The sequence below is a fragment of the Mandrillus leucophaeus genome, unplaced genomic scaffold (assembly GCF_000951045.1).
Source record: "Mandrillus leucophaeus isolate KB7577 unplaced genomic scaffold, Mleu.le_1.0 Scaffold12, whole genome shotgun sequence".
Taxonomy (NCBI): Eukaryota; Metazoa; Chordata; class Mammalia; order Primates; family Cercopithecidae; genus Mandrillus; species Mandrillus leucophaeus.
In genome coordinates, this window is record NW_012100320.1 from 1,435,514 (window position 1) to 1,452,010 (window position 16,497).

Here is a 16,497-nt window from a genome sequence, read left to right on the forward strand (position 1 = left end):
TTTTTAGTAGAGACAGGGTTTCACCATATTGGTTTGGTCTCAAACTCCTGAACTCGTGATCCGCCTGCCTCGGTCTCCCAAAGTGCTAGGATTACAGGTGTGAGCCACTGTGCCTGGCCCATGTTTTTTTTTTTTAAAGACAAGGTCTCACTCTATTGCCCAGGCTAGAGTGCAGTGGCAGGATCATGGCTCACTGCAGCTTTAACCTCTTAGTCTGAAGTGATCCTCCCACCTCAGTCTCCTGAGTAGCTGGGACTACAGGCACATGCCACCATGCTTGCCAGTTTTTTGTATGTTTTTTAGACACAGTGTTTCGCCCTTTTGCCCAGGCTGGTCTTGAACTCCTAGGTTCAAATGGTCCCCCACCTCAGCCTCCCAAAGTGCTGGGATTACAGGCGTGAGCCACTACGCCTGGCCTATATGTTTTAATAATGGTTTTCTTTATCCATATATTCATTTAGGAATTTGGAGAAAACTCAAAAAAGTAAAAAGAGGAGCATACACATCCCTTATAAGCTTATCATCCAGACATACTGTAGTTCAGAAATTTTATGTTTAAAAACTGTGATTTAAAAGTTGTTTTTTTAGGGCCGGGAATGGTGGCTCATGTCTGTAATCCCAGCACTGTGGGAGGCTGAGGATTACAAATAGGCATAGGTTTCCAGGGATGCTCAAGAAACTTTTTAAAACCCATGAAGAGATGACAGTGGTAGCGCAGATTGTTCTCTACTAATCCAACTAGGGTTTACTATAATAGCACTTCCTTATGGAACTCCCCAGGAGGCCCCCCTGGGCACAACAGTCTCCTTACCTTCTGCTTCAGCTGGGATCCTGAGGATGTCCCCACCTCTTGGCAGGCTGTAACAGCACGGAGAACAGAGAGGGGTTCTCAAGGCAGTTAGGTGGCGCCATCATTTTTTAAACTGAGGGTTTGAAAAACCAGGCTCAGTTTATATTGCCTCTTTATGAATCATCTTATGGGCCTGACCTGACAGTGTCTATTCCTTTTTGGTATCTCACATGGCCTTAGATGAAAAGGACTAACTCTCCATTATCTTGTGCATCAATCAGCAGGGAGACCACTACATGGTCACCTTGTAAGTTTAAGCAACTCAAAAAGGCAGGGAGGAAGAAAATGTTGGAAAGCAAGAAGATGCTAGGAGAAGGCATAAAGAACCTCCTTTGCGTTGGAGAGAAGATGAGGACAGGAAGGGAGGCTGTGAGAGGCGCTTTGGTTTCAGAAAAGGAGCAGGGTGATGGCAGGGGCTTTGCCTGGCAGGGAGAAGGAACAAGAGAGCAGTCTAGTATTTATGTGCATTTCACATAAATGCAGATGAGTTACTGTGAAATGTTGATACATTCTTTCAGTAATCTCAGTGCTCCTCAGGGTATCAAATTCCTGAAATTAAAGGTTCTAAATAGTTACTAAAGGAGATTTAGAATACCACCCACCAACTCAGTAGTAGCCCTCTCTGAATGACCCCATGCTTCCACACATGGGGAGACCCCTTCAGAAAGTGGGTCTGTACAGGTTAAATATAGGGGAAAAAGGCTTCTCTGCTGTTGAGGCGTTTCTGCTTCTCAGTGTTGTGCGGCTAGGTAGCATGGGCAACAATGTCTTGCTGGTGAATCTTACAACCATCTGGCTAATGGGATGGAGAGGCTGGGGTGACAGTATCTCGGAGTCATCATATTCTCCCTGCCCTCTTATTTGCCTGTGAAAGTTTCAAGCAGATATTGTCAATTATTAAAAAAAAAAAGCCAGGCACAGTGGCTCATGCCTGTAATCTCAGCTACTGGGGAGGATTGCTTGAGCCTCGGAATTTGAGGCTGCAGTGAGCTATTTTACACTCCAGCTGGGTGACAGAGGAAGACCTTGTCTCTTAAAACAATTTTTAAAAAATTGTCGTAAAATATACATAGAATAAAATGTAACATTTTAACTGTTTTAAGTGTGTAATTCAGTGGCGTTAAGCATACCCAGAATATTATACAACCATTACTACTTCTAAAAATTTCTGTCATCCTAAACAGAAACTCTGTACCCATTAAACAGTAACTCATTATTTTTCCTCTCTTATTCTCAGTAACTCTTATTCTACACTCTATGAATTTTGTCTATTCTAGGCACCTCATATTAAGTGGAATCATACTGTATTTATCCCTTTGTGATTGACTTAGCATATTTTCAGGGTTCATCCATGTTGTAGCATATCTCAGAATTTACTTCCTTTTTGAGGCTTAATATTCTCCTGTATGTATAGACTACATTCTGTTCATCCATTCATCTGTTGACACTTGGGTTGTTCCCACCTTTTGGCTATTACAAATAATGCTGCTATGAACACTGGTGTACATGTATCTAAGTTCCTGCTTCCAGTTCTTTTGGGTATATACCTAAGAGTGGAATTGCTGGATCATAATTCTGTTTAACTTGTTGAGTTACTGCCAGAGTTACTGCCAGATTTTTCCACAGTGGCTATACCATTTTACATTCCCACCAGCAAGGTACAATGGTTTTTTTGTTTGTTTGTTTTTTCGAGATGAAGTCTTGCTCTGTCGCCCAGGCTGGAGTGCAGTTGTGTGATCTCAGCTCACTGCAACCAACACCTCCCAGGTTCATCATGCCATTCTCCTGCCTCAGCCTCCCAAGTAGCTGGGACTACAGGCACCTGCCACCACGCCCGGCTAATTTTTTGTATTTTTAGTAGAGACGGAGTTTCACCATGTGTTAGCGAGGATGGTCTCGATCTCCTGACCTCGTGATCTACCCGCCTCAGCCTCCCAAAGTGCTGGGACTACAGGCATGAGCCACCGTACCTGGCTGGTACAATGGTTTTAATTTCTCCACTTTCTAGCTAACACGTTATTTTCTGCTTTTGTTTTTGTCTTTTAAATAACAGCCATCCTAGTAACTGTGAAGTAGTATGTCACTATGGTTTTGATTTGCATTTCCCTAGTAATTAGTGATGTCGAACATCTTTTTATGTGTCTGTTGGTCATTTGTGCCTCTTTGTAGAAAAGTCTATTAAAGTCCTTTCCTCATTTTTGAATCAGTTTGTTGTTGTCGTTGAGTTTAGTAATTAGTGATGTTGAGCATCTTTTTATGTGTTTATTGGTCATTTGTGCTTCTTTGGAGATATGTCTATTAATGTCCTTTGTCCATTTTTGAATCAGTTTGTTGTTGAGTTTTAGGAGTTCTTCATATATTGTGGCCATTAATCCCTTATCCAGATACATGATTTGCAAATATTTTTCTCCCATTCTGTGGTTTCTCTTTATAGTGTCCCTTAATACACAATTTTTTGATTTTGATAAAGTTCAGCTTATCTATTTTTTCTTTTGTTGCCTGTGCTTTGGGTGTCATATCAAAATCATTGCCAAATCTAATGTCATGGAGCTTTTTCCTTATGTTTTCTTCTAAGAGTTTTATAGTTTTAAGACTTACGTTTCAGACCTTTGATCTATTTTAATTTTTGTATATGGTGTAACTGTCCAACTTCTTTTGCATGTTGATATCCAGTTTCCCCAGCACCATTTGTTGAAAAGATGGTCCTTTCCCCATTGAGTAGTCTTGTCATTCTTGTCAAAAATCAGTTGACTGTATATGTAAGAGTTTATTTCATTGGTCTGTATGTCTGTTCTTATGTCAGTGCCATACTGTTTGATTACTGTACCTTTGTAGTAAGTTTTAAAATCAAAAGTGTGAGTCCTATAACTTTTTTGTTCTTTTTCAAAATTGTTTTGGCTATTCAGGATTCCTTAAGAGTCCATGTGAGTTTTAGGATGGGTTTTCTATTTCTGCAAAAATTTCTACTGGGATTTTGATAAGAATTGCACTGAATCTGTGGATTGCTTTGGGTAGTAATAATCATGTTAACAACATCAAGTCTTCCAATCTATGAATGCAGGATGTCTTTAAAATTTTATTTCAGCAATGTTTTGTAGTTTTCAGGTATAAGTCTTTTGTCTCCTTAAATGTATTCCTAAGTATTTTATTCTTTTTGATGCTACTATAAATGAAATTATCTTAATTTCCTTTTTGGAAATACCTAACAATGAATACATTGTCAGTGTGTAGTAATGCAACTAACTTTTGTATGTTGATTTTGTATCCTGTCTTTTCATTCTCTTGACAGTATCTTTTACAGAGCAAAAATTTTTAATTGTAATGAAGTCTAACTTATAAATCCTTCTTTCATGGATTATGCCTTTGGTGTTGCATCTAAAAAGCCATTGCCAAACCCAAGGTCATCTGGATTTTTTCCTATGTTCTGATAGTTTTATACCTTTGATCTATTTTAATAGTTTTTGTGGAGGGAATAAAAGGTCTGTGTCTAGATTTTTTTTTTTTTTTTTTTGGCCTGTGAATGTCCAGTTCTAGTACCATTTGTTGAAAATACTATCCATTCTCCATTGTATTGTCTCTGCTCCTTTGTCAAAGGCAGTTGACTATATTTGTATGAGTCTATTTCTGGGTGCTCTATTCTCTTCCACTGATCTGTTTTCTTTCTTTCGCCAGCACATTGTCTTGGTACTATAGCTTTGTAATAAGTTAAGTTGGGTAATATCAGTCTTTCAATTTTGTTCTTCTTCAATGTTGTATTTGCTCTTCTTGGTCTTTTGCCTTTCCATAATAAACTTTAATTTTGTCACCATCCACAAAATAATTTGCTGGTTTGAGATTGCACTGCATCTACAGATGAAGTTGGGAAGAACTGACATCAATAGTGAGTCTTCCTATCCATGAACACAGGATGTCTTTATGTCTTTTAAAATTTCTTTCAGCAACATTTCATAGCTTTCAGGTACAGTTAATTTTTTTGTAACTGTAGGGTTTTTTACATGAGATCATGTGATCTGTCAACAGAGATAATTATACTTTTTCCTTTTCATTTTGGATGTTTTTTTTCTTACCTAGTTGCTTTAGCTAAAACTTCCAATATTATGTTGAACAGAAGTGGCAAAAGTAAGCATCCTTGTTTTCCTGATCTTAGAGGAAAAGTTTTCAGTCTTTCACCATTGAGTGTGACGTTCACTGTGGGTTTTCATATATGGCCTTTGTCATGTTGAAGTTCTCTTTTTTCTAGTTTGAGTGTTCAAATGATGATTTTAAATGTGGAAAATTCTGTTTCCTTTCCTCATTTCTTATTCTCCCTATGACCCGCCCTGTCCCCGCCAAGGCCATAGCTTTTTACATGATGTAACAAATACTTGCTGATGAAAGCATCTGTGACTTCACCTGCAGAGCTCACAAGCACCATAGTGATCTCACAGTCTGAAGGGATTATCAGTGCTAGCCAGTCAGTCTGCTGTGTAGTCAGTGCTCTTTGTAGCCAGAGATGTGGGACTTGGGAGGCTCCTGAGAACAACATCACTCTATTTGCAAGTTTGAGTGTAGAGTCTGAGACTTTCTTCAGGAAATGTAATGTCAAAATATAATATATCCTTTCCCAGGAACCATCCTTGACATAAAATAGCAGTTTGAGCAGGTTGGCAATTCTAGTATTTGTGGAAAATTGAGGAAAGAATGGTAACTGTCCACTGGAGGTCGAGAAAGGTTCAAAGAAGTGAGAATTGAGTTGTAGGGAGGCAGGTGTAGGATGTGCCTTCTAGGTACTGGGATCAGGCAACAAAGGCATATTCAAGACTTTTGTCTAGTCCTCTGCCACACCTTGCCTCCACTAACTTTCCCTGAAAGGGCGCCGTCTGCTACTGTCAGACACAAAGGCTGACTATGGCTTGGAAACTTGAGTACAGAGACAAGAGTGCTATTCTGTACACAGCTAGGTTTCTGCTTGCTACCCAACTTTAAACTAATACATTAAAGATACATACATGCTCTGTAAAGACAAACGATCAACATAAAAGTCAGGATAATGGCTACTTCTGGGCAGAGGAAGGGGAATTCTTTTTGGTAAGAAGCACATGGCCGCACAGGTTGCCCACTGCACAACTCTAGGAGGCCATGCACAGAGACCCTGGCTCCTTGAGTACTCGAGAAAATCCAAGTGTGGGGTCCATAGGCATTCATATTTTTTCTACAGAATAACGTGCGTTTTATATAGATTTATGAATATCTGATTGCATCAGGAATTGGCAAAGGGGCCAGAGAGTAAATACAGTAAGTCTTCATTTAATGTCATCAGTAATTTCTTGGAAACTGCAAGTTTAAAGCAAAATGACACACAGCAGCTCCTCCAGTAACAGTTTCCTTTAATGTTTAGTTATAACATTGATGAGAAAAAAATTGCTTCACATAGTCACATTTTTCAAGAACCTGTCATGACATGAAGTGAGGACTTGCTGTGTTTTAGGCTTTGCACCACATAAGATCTCTGCCCCAGTGACTCAGTTTGGTGTAGTGTAAAAGCAGCCAGACAGTAATGTAAACAAATGGGCATGGCTGTGTTCCAGTGAAACTTTATTTACAAAACCAGGTGGCTGGCTGGATGTTTTAGGGCTGTAGTTTACTAAACCCCAGGTTACACAATTACATCTTTAAACCAAAAAAAAAAATGTAGCTGTGATTTATCTAGGAACTGAGAGTACAGAGTCTGGACAGAGAATGTTGATAGCATAGCCTTCTGTGATCTATGTTGATTTTTAAATGATCTAAATTTGACTTTTTTTTTTTTATGAGCTTGGAGCTTTGTCCTCTATCATGTAACATATTGACAGAAAACCACAATTGAAACTTTAAATTCATCAGGAAACCATTTTTATCAGAATTATCCAGATGAATTTTCATTAATAGTAAAACCAACACAATTGATCACCAGATGTCAGGCATGATGCCAGGTGCTTTACACATGTTATTTGTCTCCCTTACAATAGTTCTTCAAAGTAGGTATTATTTTTTGTCTCCAGTTTGCAGCTGAGAAAGGTTAACTTTTCTAAGGTCGTATAGCTAATAAAGCTGAGATTTTAAACCTGCGTCATTCAGCTTCAAAGTTCAGTCTTTTTTCTACAGTACATTGGCTCTATAAAAGGTATCTTGTTTTAATGCTGCCAAAATCAATTTGTTTAGATTGTCTTCGCAGTTTTACTGACTTAGAAGAACTTGATGAGACAGAGTTATATATGTGCCATAAATGCAAAAAGAAACAAAAGTCCACAAAAAAGTTTTGGATTCAAAAACTACCCAAGGTGAGTGTTGAATTTTGAGTTATGAAGCAATTTCAAGGGAAAAATGCTTGACTGCTAAGACTATGTCTATAACTTTACACTATGTGAACTGTTCTGTATGTCTCTAGGATTTTCAGTAAAAGCTAAACCCTTTACAGAATGAATGCATAAGGTATGCATGGAAGAATGATTGCTAGGGCAGCTAAAATGTTATTTACTGAACTGATAGTAGTATCAAACTGTGAAAAGTAACTTAGGTGTTCACAATCTTTGACCTCATCTCTGTCCCCCAGGTGCTATGCTTACATTTGAAAAGATTTCACTGGACAGCATATTTAAGAAATAAAGTTGATACATATGTAGAATTTCCATTGAGAGGCCTAGACATGAAATGCTACTTACTAGAGGTAAGGTGGTTACCTTTTTAGCATGGTGAAAAAATGGCTCTTCAGTAAGATTGTCATCACACGGAGAGGTTAGAGGTCATTGACATACTGATGTCATTGACCACTGCTCCTTCTTCCTTGTTCTGTAGCCTGAGAACAGTGGCCCGGAGAGCTGCCTGTATGACCTCGCCGCTGTGGTGGTGCACCATGGTTCCGGGTGAGTGCAACAGCTAGCTTCTGGTGGGTGGGAATACCTGGTGGCCAGCCTAATGACCTGCAGTTTTGTACCACTCTTGATATTTCTCCCTAAAAAATGGGTTCAGATAAAGTAGGTGAAATTTCCTTCAGTTTTGCTGTAGAAGAGTACTCTTGAGATGATGTTGTGAAGCCTTAAGGGAAGGTAAATAAAAGTGAAATGGAGAATGGTTCATTTGAACCCAGTATTTAGAACCCAGTCTGTTTGTCCACAGACTCCAAAGTTGCTTATTCCTTTACCAATTGAAATTTAAATGGGGCAAGAGGGGAAATTATTTGGAATAACTTACTCCATGTCATCTACTGTAAAGATTCATTTTAAGTCTTATTAAATAACACTAATTTTTTTCCCTAAAAGTTTGTATTAGGGGTCTAACCTGGTTTTTGGTCTGAGAGTTGCTATTCTACTTTCAAATATAAGACTACTATATGTGTGCAAACGACTATCCATGTTGAAAATCCTTTTCCCGCACAGCTGTGAGATGAATAAAGTAACATCTACACTCACATAGTGTTATGAAGGACAAGTCTGATTCTCACCACTTTATAGGCGCCTGGCTTTTTTCCCTTTGGAAGTATGTAGGATCCTCTATCTTTGGAGTTAAATATCATCAAATGTATTCCTGCTTGGTAGTTGGTAGGGACACTTTTAGTTTGGTGCCTTCAGCTCATGAAAATGTTTATACTGTAGGTCTGAACCCATTCTTTGTTCTCTGTACCCCCTATTATATGCATAGCGAATTTTCTGGATCTCTCTTCCACATGTCTTAAATACTCTTTAATGATTTCTGTCTCTGTTTCTAAGGACTGCCATGGCCTACTTTTCCAAATCACCAATTTGGGTTTCATCTGTATCCAAATAAAAGATTAGCTCCTCCATGAAATATTTATATTACATCAATCACATTTTTCTGACAACTTTTTCATAACAGCCTATTCTTGTTTTATGATTGCACTATCTTTTTGAAACTATTAGCACTAATTAAAAAATTTAAAGTTCCCCTAGGTTTTCTGCATTCAATTCCTCAGGGTTGATCACTTTACTTGTTCTTCCTGGTATTTCTTTCCTCTCAAAAATTTGATTTTGTAGGCATGCAAAAGGCTTAAATATTTTTAAAATTTGGTTTTGGTGGTTTATTCTGAATCATAGTAAATGATGAGATGGATCTTTATTGTTTAAATAGGGTTTTGCTGGCAGTTACGAAGGTCTGTTCTACCTGCAGGCCTTCTGTCTTTCTTGGAGGGCTGACTCTAAGGTTCCGTGTGTGAGTGGGTGGGTCATGCTGATCGGGGAGAGCCCCGATGACCACGGTGTCAGAGAAGGGTGCCCTTCTTTGTTAAGCTTAGTTTTTTCCTAAGATTCTGATGGGAAAACCTGGTACGTAGTTTTCCATGTTTCCATAGGCCTTGACCTGTGCTCGTTAGGTTGAGAGTTCCTCCTCTGTATTTTCTCCATTAGTCCAGGGCCATCTGCTTTGCATTGTAGCAAACCCTCGATTTCTGGTCAGTCTGGAGGAAGGTAAAAACATGAGTTTAGTAAGCATCTTAAATCAAAAGTCTAGGATGTATTCTTACTAAAATTTAAATCTAACATTATGTAGTTTACAGGTCTTTTTGTGATTTCTGAGGTCCTTTTTTCCTTTGGTCTTTTGCCTTTACAGGGTTGGTTCTGGACATTACACAGCATACGCAACTCACGAAGGCCGCTGGTTCCACTTCAATGACAGTACTGTAACACTGACTGACGAGGAGACTGTGGTGAAGGCAAAGGCCTACATCCTTTTCTACGTGGAACGCCAGGCCAAAGCTGGATCAGATAAACTTTAATACCTCCTCCAAATCATCATTCATCAACCATACCAGAGAAACATTTCCAGTTTTCCACAAATACTTGATCCAAGATTTAATTTCATTATGCACTTTTCAATTTCCTATTTTGGGTTTAGTTTTGTCAATGGTAGTGAGTTACTGAACATGGGCACCAACTAATTTTGTTGTTGTTCTACCAGAAAACCTCAGCAGACGTTTTGATTTGCTGCTTTAGTTGTAATAATTCAATTTTTATATGTAGTTTTAAGAACTTAGTCTTATTTGACTTTTTTATTTTATGTTAATGTTTTCAGTTCTCACTATGAGGCACATTTACATCAATGCTTTTGTTCCTCTCACATGCTGAAAGCAAGATATGTTCCTTATTGTGAAGAGTGACACAACTGCCTGCTGTCTTTTCACAGCTGTAACGGAGATCAGGTTGTCTCTAAATCAAGGATCATGTGTGCACACAACTTGTGGCCCACAAAATTTCACAGTGACTGCTGAGTAATCATTCTTTTTGCCTGTAAAAGATAACAAAGGGCATCATTAAGTAGACCAGGTAATTACTGCTTGTCTCTCAAGGCTGCTGTTTATCAGCACTAACTAAATAAATTTGTTGGTTCAGTTGTACTTGTCCTGCAAATACAAGAATTACTGTCTTTGTTGGTTTTTTGGTTTTGGGGCATACTTGTTTGCGGGGAGGTAAGATGGGAGTAAAGATCAAATACATGTAATGTTTAAAAAAATGTTGTGACTCACTGACATGGTATAGGTGTTACAGTGAGGTAAAGCCATGGCGTCTGCCTCCTTTTTGAATCAGTCTCTCATTCCCCCTTAGTTGTAGCACTGGAAGTCACGGCATGTCCATTTTAGACTTACTGCTTGTGTTTGGCACCTGAGTCTGAGGTGTGAGCCTCTGGGATTTACTTGGCTTATCACCTGCACTTCAGTTTATCACTGGGGGTGTGCTTCCACCGGAGGACATTTAGAATCTCTGCTGCTCTGGGTTTTAACACCTCTCACTGGCCTATCCTGAGAGGAGAAGTTGAAAGTATTCTCATTTTGAGTAAGGAGAGTTTTCGTTTTGTTTTTTGGGGGTTTTTTTGGAGACAAGAATCTCGCTCTGTTGCCCAGGCTAGAGTGCAGTGGCATGATCTCAGCTCACTGCACCCTCAGCCTCCCGAGTAGCTGGGATTCCAGGTGCCCACCACTACACCTGGCTATTTTTTTTTTTATTTTTAGTAAAGACAGGGGTTTACCACGTTGGCTAGGATGGTCTCGAACTCCTGACCTCAGGTGATCTGCCCACCTCACCACACCACACCCAGCCAGTTTTGTTTTTAAAAAATAGATTTAACTCAAATTCAAATTTGGAAACAGAATTCCATTTAAAGAAAGCAGTTGTAGTTTCTACAAGTGTTCTAAGACAGTCCTTTGATTTTTTTTTTTTTTTTTGGTTGTGGGGGGCATTGGTAGATGTAGCCTACCAATTCTCCACAAGGAACAAAATGTATCTTGTATTAAGCCAACAAAACTTTCAGACATTTTTTTTTCTTTTTTTAGATGGAGTCTTACTCTGTCCCTCAGGTTGGAGCACAGTGGCATGATCACAGCTCACTGTAGCCTCAACCTCCCAGGCTCAAGCTATCCTCCCACTTTAGCCTCGAAGTAGCTGGCACCACCACACCCAGCTAATTTTTAATATTTTTACTGGACATGGGGTTTCACCATGTTGCCCAGGCTGGTCTTGCACTCCTGGGCTCAAGTGATCCACCCGCCTTGGCTTCCCAAGGTGCTGGGATTACAGGCATGAGCCACCACACCCAGCCTGTTTTATTAATAACATCTTGATCATTTTTTATTTTTAAGTTTATGAATGTAAGAACAGTCTGATGGCTTTCCCTCAGGTTGGGTATCTGAAGTTGTGGGATCAGATGTAGCTCCATTTCCATTTTAATATTAACTGGATAAATCCCACATCTTCCCAGAACACATCTGCTAAACACTTTAAGATGACAAGGAGCAAATTGCAATTATGTGTAAACTTACATCATCCAGTACAATGGCCCCTAGCCACATGTGATTGAAATTGAAATTAGAAACTCAGTGCCTTCAGTCACACTAGCCACATTTCAAGTGCTCAGCACCCGCAGACAGCGTAGGACAGTGCTGCTCTAAATTTTCACTCCAAAGAATAAAGCTTTGCCGTCATGTTTAGGTCTTACAACTTGGAGTCCTAAAAGATAATAGGGAAATGTGTGCTTAAGTTAATTTACAGCGCTAAATTACATTAGGTTAAACTGTATGAAACTCTGCTATTTGACGAGTTCTGATCTACAAAAATGACAGCTCCAACCTGATCTGATGTATCACACATTAACACCACATCTAATTGAACCTAAAATGTGAGTGTCTCCTGTGATCGTGCGAAGTATCTCCTATGAATCCGGGCTCTTTTGCTTAGAAGGTAGACAGCTGAAACCTCTAGCATTGATCCTTCCATCTTCAGTCTCTGAATGGGCAGCTGTTGAACAGTAAGGGCCTGGGCAGAGTTGATGGTGAAAAAAAGCTGTATTTTTATACCAAATGGAACTTTAGCAACATTGGACTACTTTGTCGGGCAGAGTGGTCTTCAGACAGGTGATGCTGTTGGCTTAAGAGATGAACACGTCTTCTCTCTGAATTTGTTTTTATTGGTTGGTTTTACTTGAACAGAAACGTTTGAATGGTATGAAGATTCTTTAGAAAAGTGATTGGATCCATTTGAATTGTGCACTTGAACACCAGTGATGTAAATGTGCCTATTGTATTTTAATTTTTAACTGTGTAGCCTTACCACACCTATTTTGAAAGCTGATCTTTTGTGCTCTTCAGGGCTTTTCCTGTGTGCCATGTTGTCTCCAGCAATATATGTGGCTTCTCGCTCAGAGCTTCTGCTGAGGCAGGGCCTCGCACTGAGTCACATGGCTCCTTGGAACAAGAAAACTTTCTCAGAAGTCCTCCCACACAGGTGGGTGATAGAAACAGTTTGTGGCAACACAAATCTCTCTCCATGGTGGAGAAACCTTTGCTTATCCACTGTATTCTACTCAGTGTATAGTGATGACAAATCTGCTAGAATTAAACCAGTCAAGTATACTGGCCCAGAGTGAGTGTTACATGTGTATCTCACCTGTGGAACCTACTCAGCAGCTTGGTTTCTGGGGTTGGGGACATATTTATTTCTTAAAGCCAAACCTCTCCTTCATTGGTTTAGTGTACATAAGTCTATTTAGATACACTTATCCCACTTTAATCTCCACCAGCCCCTAAACTCTCTCCTGTACCCTCTGTTGCTGAAGTGGCCTCTTCACTTGGGCCCTGGAAAAGCCCATGGAAAAAGTCTGTTCCTGCAGCCAAGGCCTGGGTCCCAGGTGACTAGGAGTAGCCATAGGCAGGCGAGGAAAAAGTGGGCATGTGGTGTCGTGTGTAGTCCAAGGTCTCTGCGTGTCGTCAGTGGGTGCAGTGCCTTCCCCCTCAGGTGTGAGCGTGATGGACTCTAGACTGCCTTCCATGAGCATTGGTCATGCTGTGATGTCATCATTTTCCATTAAAACCCAGTGTGTATGATGCCAAGAAGATTAATTGTGCAAGTGACTGATTCATTTAAATTGTAATCACATCCCTTTTCTGCTTCACCAACCTGAACTGTTTTAAAAAGTATCATTAAAAGTCTGTTCTCTTTCCTTTTGACTTATTTCTGAACACCTTTTTTCAGTGGAGCCACATAAATGATGATGTACTTACTCAACTTGTGGGCCTCCTCAGTCAGCAGGTAGGAAGATCTTACAGAATCCCCACGATTTGGAGCTGCTGTACCTGGAACAGGATGAAGTGACCTGTACGGGCAAAGTGATGGCCGGGAGATTAGTGCCTGCAGTCAGGTGCCTGAGGTCCCACTCACCCTTGCTCAGTGAAATCACCTCAGTCTCTTGTGACTACTGATCTTACAAAAATGAGGCCCCTTCCCTCCCCTTTAGAGCTAGACTGTACCCTGAGGCATGAGTTTTGGGGTTCAGAGCAAAGGATATTGGTCATCTTTTAAGGTAAAACAGGCAAGTAACTGTTAAATAAACATCCTGCTTACAGTTAAGTTCCTGTAGACTACCTCTCTGCCCCCATGCCTCCTGCAGACGGAACCCTGTTTTGACATTCGTCCTTTGCCTGTTCTTGTCAGTCTTCTAAAATTGAAGACACAGGTCCCTGCAGTTCAAACTGTTATGCATCCTTATTCCATGGGGCACATTCTCTTTTGGCAGCTGTGCTGGTCAGAGGCTGCGTGGTTGCTGTCACTGCTGCCAAACCGCCTAGCTCTGGACAAGGCCAAAGGGGCAGAGCTTCGTCACCTCCTCTGGCTGTGCCTCAGACCCTCTGCAGCATGCAGGAGCATGTTCCCCCCAGCCCTGGTGGTCCAGGATGCTTCCTGCAGCCTACCTGGAGCGGCAGCAGAGAGGCGAGGCTCTAAATGTGCTCCCTGCCAATCTTTTGCCATTCCAGCAGGGCTGCAGTAGTGCAACGTGGAAGCCATGCTGAAGCAGTGGCTCTCACTCAGTGGAAGGCACAAGTACCGCTCTGGCCTTGCAAGAAGTTGAAAGAACCACCTATTCCTAAGGGTCAACCCTCTGAAAAGCATTGGTTTGCGGAGGATTGGGGAGGGAAAGTGACGATAATGCAGCTTTCTAATAACACCACCTGTGGCACTGCAGCATCCATTTTAAGTGGAGAAGTACACCTAGACAGAGCCTAAACTAGGGTGTCAGCTGTGATTGAGAACTACATCGATGAGCTTGAAATAGCAGCAGTAGCTGGCTCCCCTTCCTTGGGAAATGCTTCCTTTTGACTGTTCCTTGGTTTGTTTTTAAGAGAACCCCCGCTCCCCCCTGCACTTCATCTTGGCACGGTGGAGTAATGGAGGCACAGGGGCACCAGCTGAGGCTGGCTTCTCAGGAAAGCCACTGACAATGGCTACTTTCTTCTTTACTTGACTGCCTTCTGCCTTTAAAGGCAAAGCTGCACCAGCCCTGACCAAACCTTAGTTCCAGAAGTGGGTTCAGCATAGGCTGCTTCATTTGTGTCTATGGGAAAACAAAAAGGATTCCCATTCCCTCTTGTTCCAAATGGGAGAACAAGCAAAAGTAACCACTGAGGTGGTAGTCCCTGGGCTGGCAGAGGAAAAACCGTTCTCTTCTCACTATTGCCTAGGCAGAACGTGGCCTGTACAGCTGCACCACATCAGCATCCCCCAAGCAAACCAAAAAACGCCTGGGATTCAAAGAAGGGAGTTAAGTTTGGGTCCTGGGTTTGGGAGTGAAGCAGCATGAGGAAACGGGTCTGCCATATCGTGAGGCCTCGGGTACTCAGGAAGGACAGTACCTCCAGGCAACCTGGCCTAGAGTTGAGTCAGAGAGTGCAGGGGTGGCCCCACTGGCTTCTCCAACAGGGAACAGAGGGCACTCAGAGCGGATGGTGTGTGGTCAACTTAAAGGCAAAGATGGACTAAAATACTAAAATTGTTTCAAGCAGTTTCACATTAAGAGCTACCTCATCCATCCTGACATTTTGGGAAATACAGGTTATACACACATAGTAGAAGGCCTTACCAGTGAGAAAATGTAAAGCCAAGTAAACTTAAATTTAAAACACACACTCAGTACTGCTTGACCAAAACTACACAATCAACCACAAAACACCAATAAAACACAGACACACAACTTTGGAAAGAAGCTACTTCAGTAAAATCTTTTATGAAACAACTCAGGGTAAAAATCTAGCTGTTGGGGAGGTCAGGAAAATCCCCCTGCCTAGTGGCAGGCAGCAGGACTTGAAGGCCAATCAGCCTCGCCTGGAGACAATTACTGTATGGCCCAAAACCACAGGAATGAGGCAGCAGCCATGTACTCTGCTCACAACTCACAGCTGTCACTCTTAGCTCTTCACACACAGGTTTCTTCCTAGTAAGGGTGGAGCAAAAGATTCCACACTGATGTACTAGAAAATCAACACAGTTAACATTTACAGTTAGACTCCTTCCCCGTGAGTAGAGACTGCAAAGCCAGCCGGAGCTGGCCGGGCCACCGCCACTGCCACCGCCAATGAAAACGCCTTGGGAAAAGCCAAAAGTGCTTGCCGCTAAACACCATTGTCAGCTAAAGGGAAAAAAAATCCCTTTTAAGGAAAGTAACTTCAATAGGCTCCTTTTCTGCCAGGACCTCCAATCCCTCTGAACAGAAGCCGAACCACAGACTGCCGCACGTATGTCTGGGTCCTGGCTTTTCTTCCCTCACCCCTCCGCAGAGCTGCAGCACCAGTTGTTAGCCAAAAATAAACACCATTCCTCAACCATATATGTCCACCGGCCCAGAGCCGGGGAGGAGGAGAGCAGGCAGGTCAGCCCGTCCCCTGGCTGCAGCTGCACTCACATGTGGCCACTGCTCACCATGCACATAACCCAGCTCAACCGGGAGTGCCTGCTGCACCTCTTCTCCTTCCTAGACAAGGACAGCAGGAAGAGCCTCGCCAGGACCTGCTCCCAGCTCCACGACGTGTTTGAGGACCCCGCACTGTGGTCCCTGCTGCACTTCCGTTCCCTCACTGAACTCCAGAAGGACAACTTCCTCCTGGGCCCGGCCCTCCGCAGCCTCTCCATCTGTTGGCACTCCAGCCGCGTGCAGGTGTGCAGCATCGAGGACTGGCTCAAGAGTGCCTTCCAGAGAAGCATCTGCAGCCGGCACGAGAGCCTGGTCAATGATTTCCTCCTCCAGGTGTGCGACAGGTAGGCCACCTTGCCTCCTGGGCAGTGCTGGCCCCGCTAGCTCTGGCTTCCCTCTTGGGGGGCAGGGAAGAGCAAATTACAAGACCAAGATGGCTCCACCTT

The 16,497-nt window shown here is 41.9% G+C and overlaps 2 protein-coding genes across 4 annotated transcripts in view; both read left to right on the plus strand.

Annotated features, from left to right (window-relative positions):
• Window positions 1-10,235, plus strand: part of USP3 (ubiquitin specific peptidase 3) — a 61,457-nt gene extending 51,222 nt beyond the window's left edge. For all 3 annotated transcript variants that reach the window (XM_011967810.1, XM_011967799.1, XM_011967818.1), the window contains 4 exons: window positions 7,031-7,149; window positions 7,422-7,535; window positions 7,664-7,731; window positions 9,431-10,235. In XM_011967810.1, the coding sequence (XP_011823200.1) occupies window positions 7,031-7,149; window positions 7,422-7,535; window positions 7,664-7,731; window positions 9,431-9,596 (467 nt within the window). In that variant the 3' untranslated portion in view covers window positions 9,597-10,235. The remainder of the gene's footprint in view (window positions 1-7,030; window positions 7,150-7,421; window positions 7,536-7,663; window positions 7,732-9,430) is intronic.
• A 5,774-nt stretch (window positions 10,236-16,009) lies between these two features.
• LOC105530302 (F-box and leucine-rich protein 22) lies at window positions 16,010-16,491 on the plus strand. The gene has a single exon (XM_011967789.1). The coding sequence runs from the start codon at window positions 16,043-16,045 to the stop codon at window positions 16,397-16,399; it is 357 nt and encodes a 118-aa protein (XP_011823179.1). The 5' UTR covers window positions 16,010-16,042; the 3' UTR covers window positions 16,400-16,491.
• Window positions 16,492-16,497: the final 6 nt, after the last annotated feature.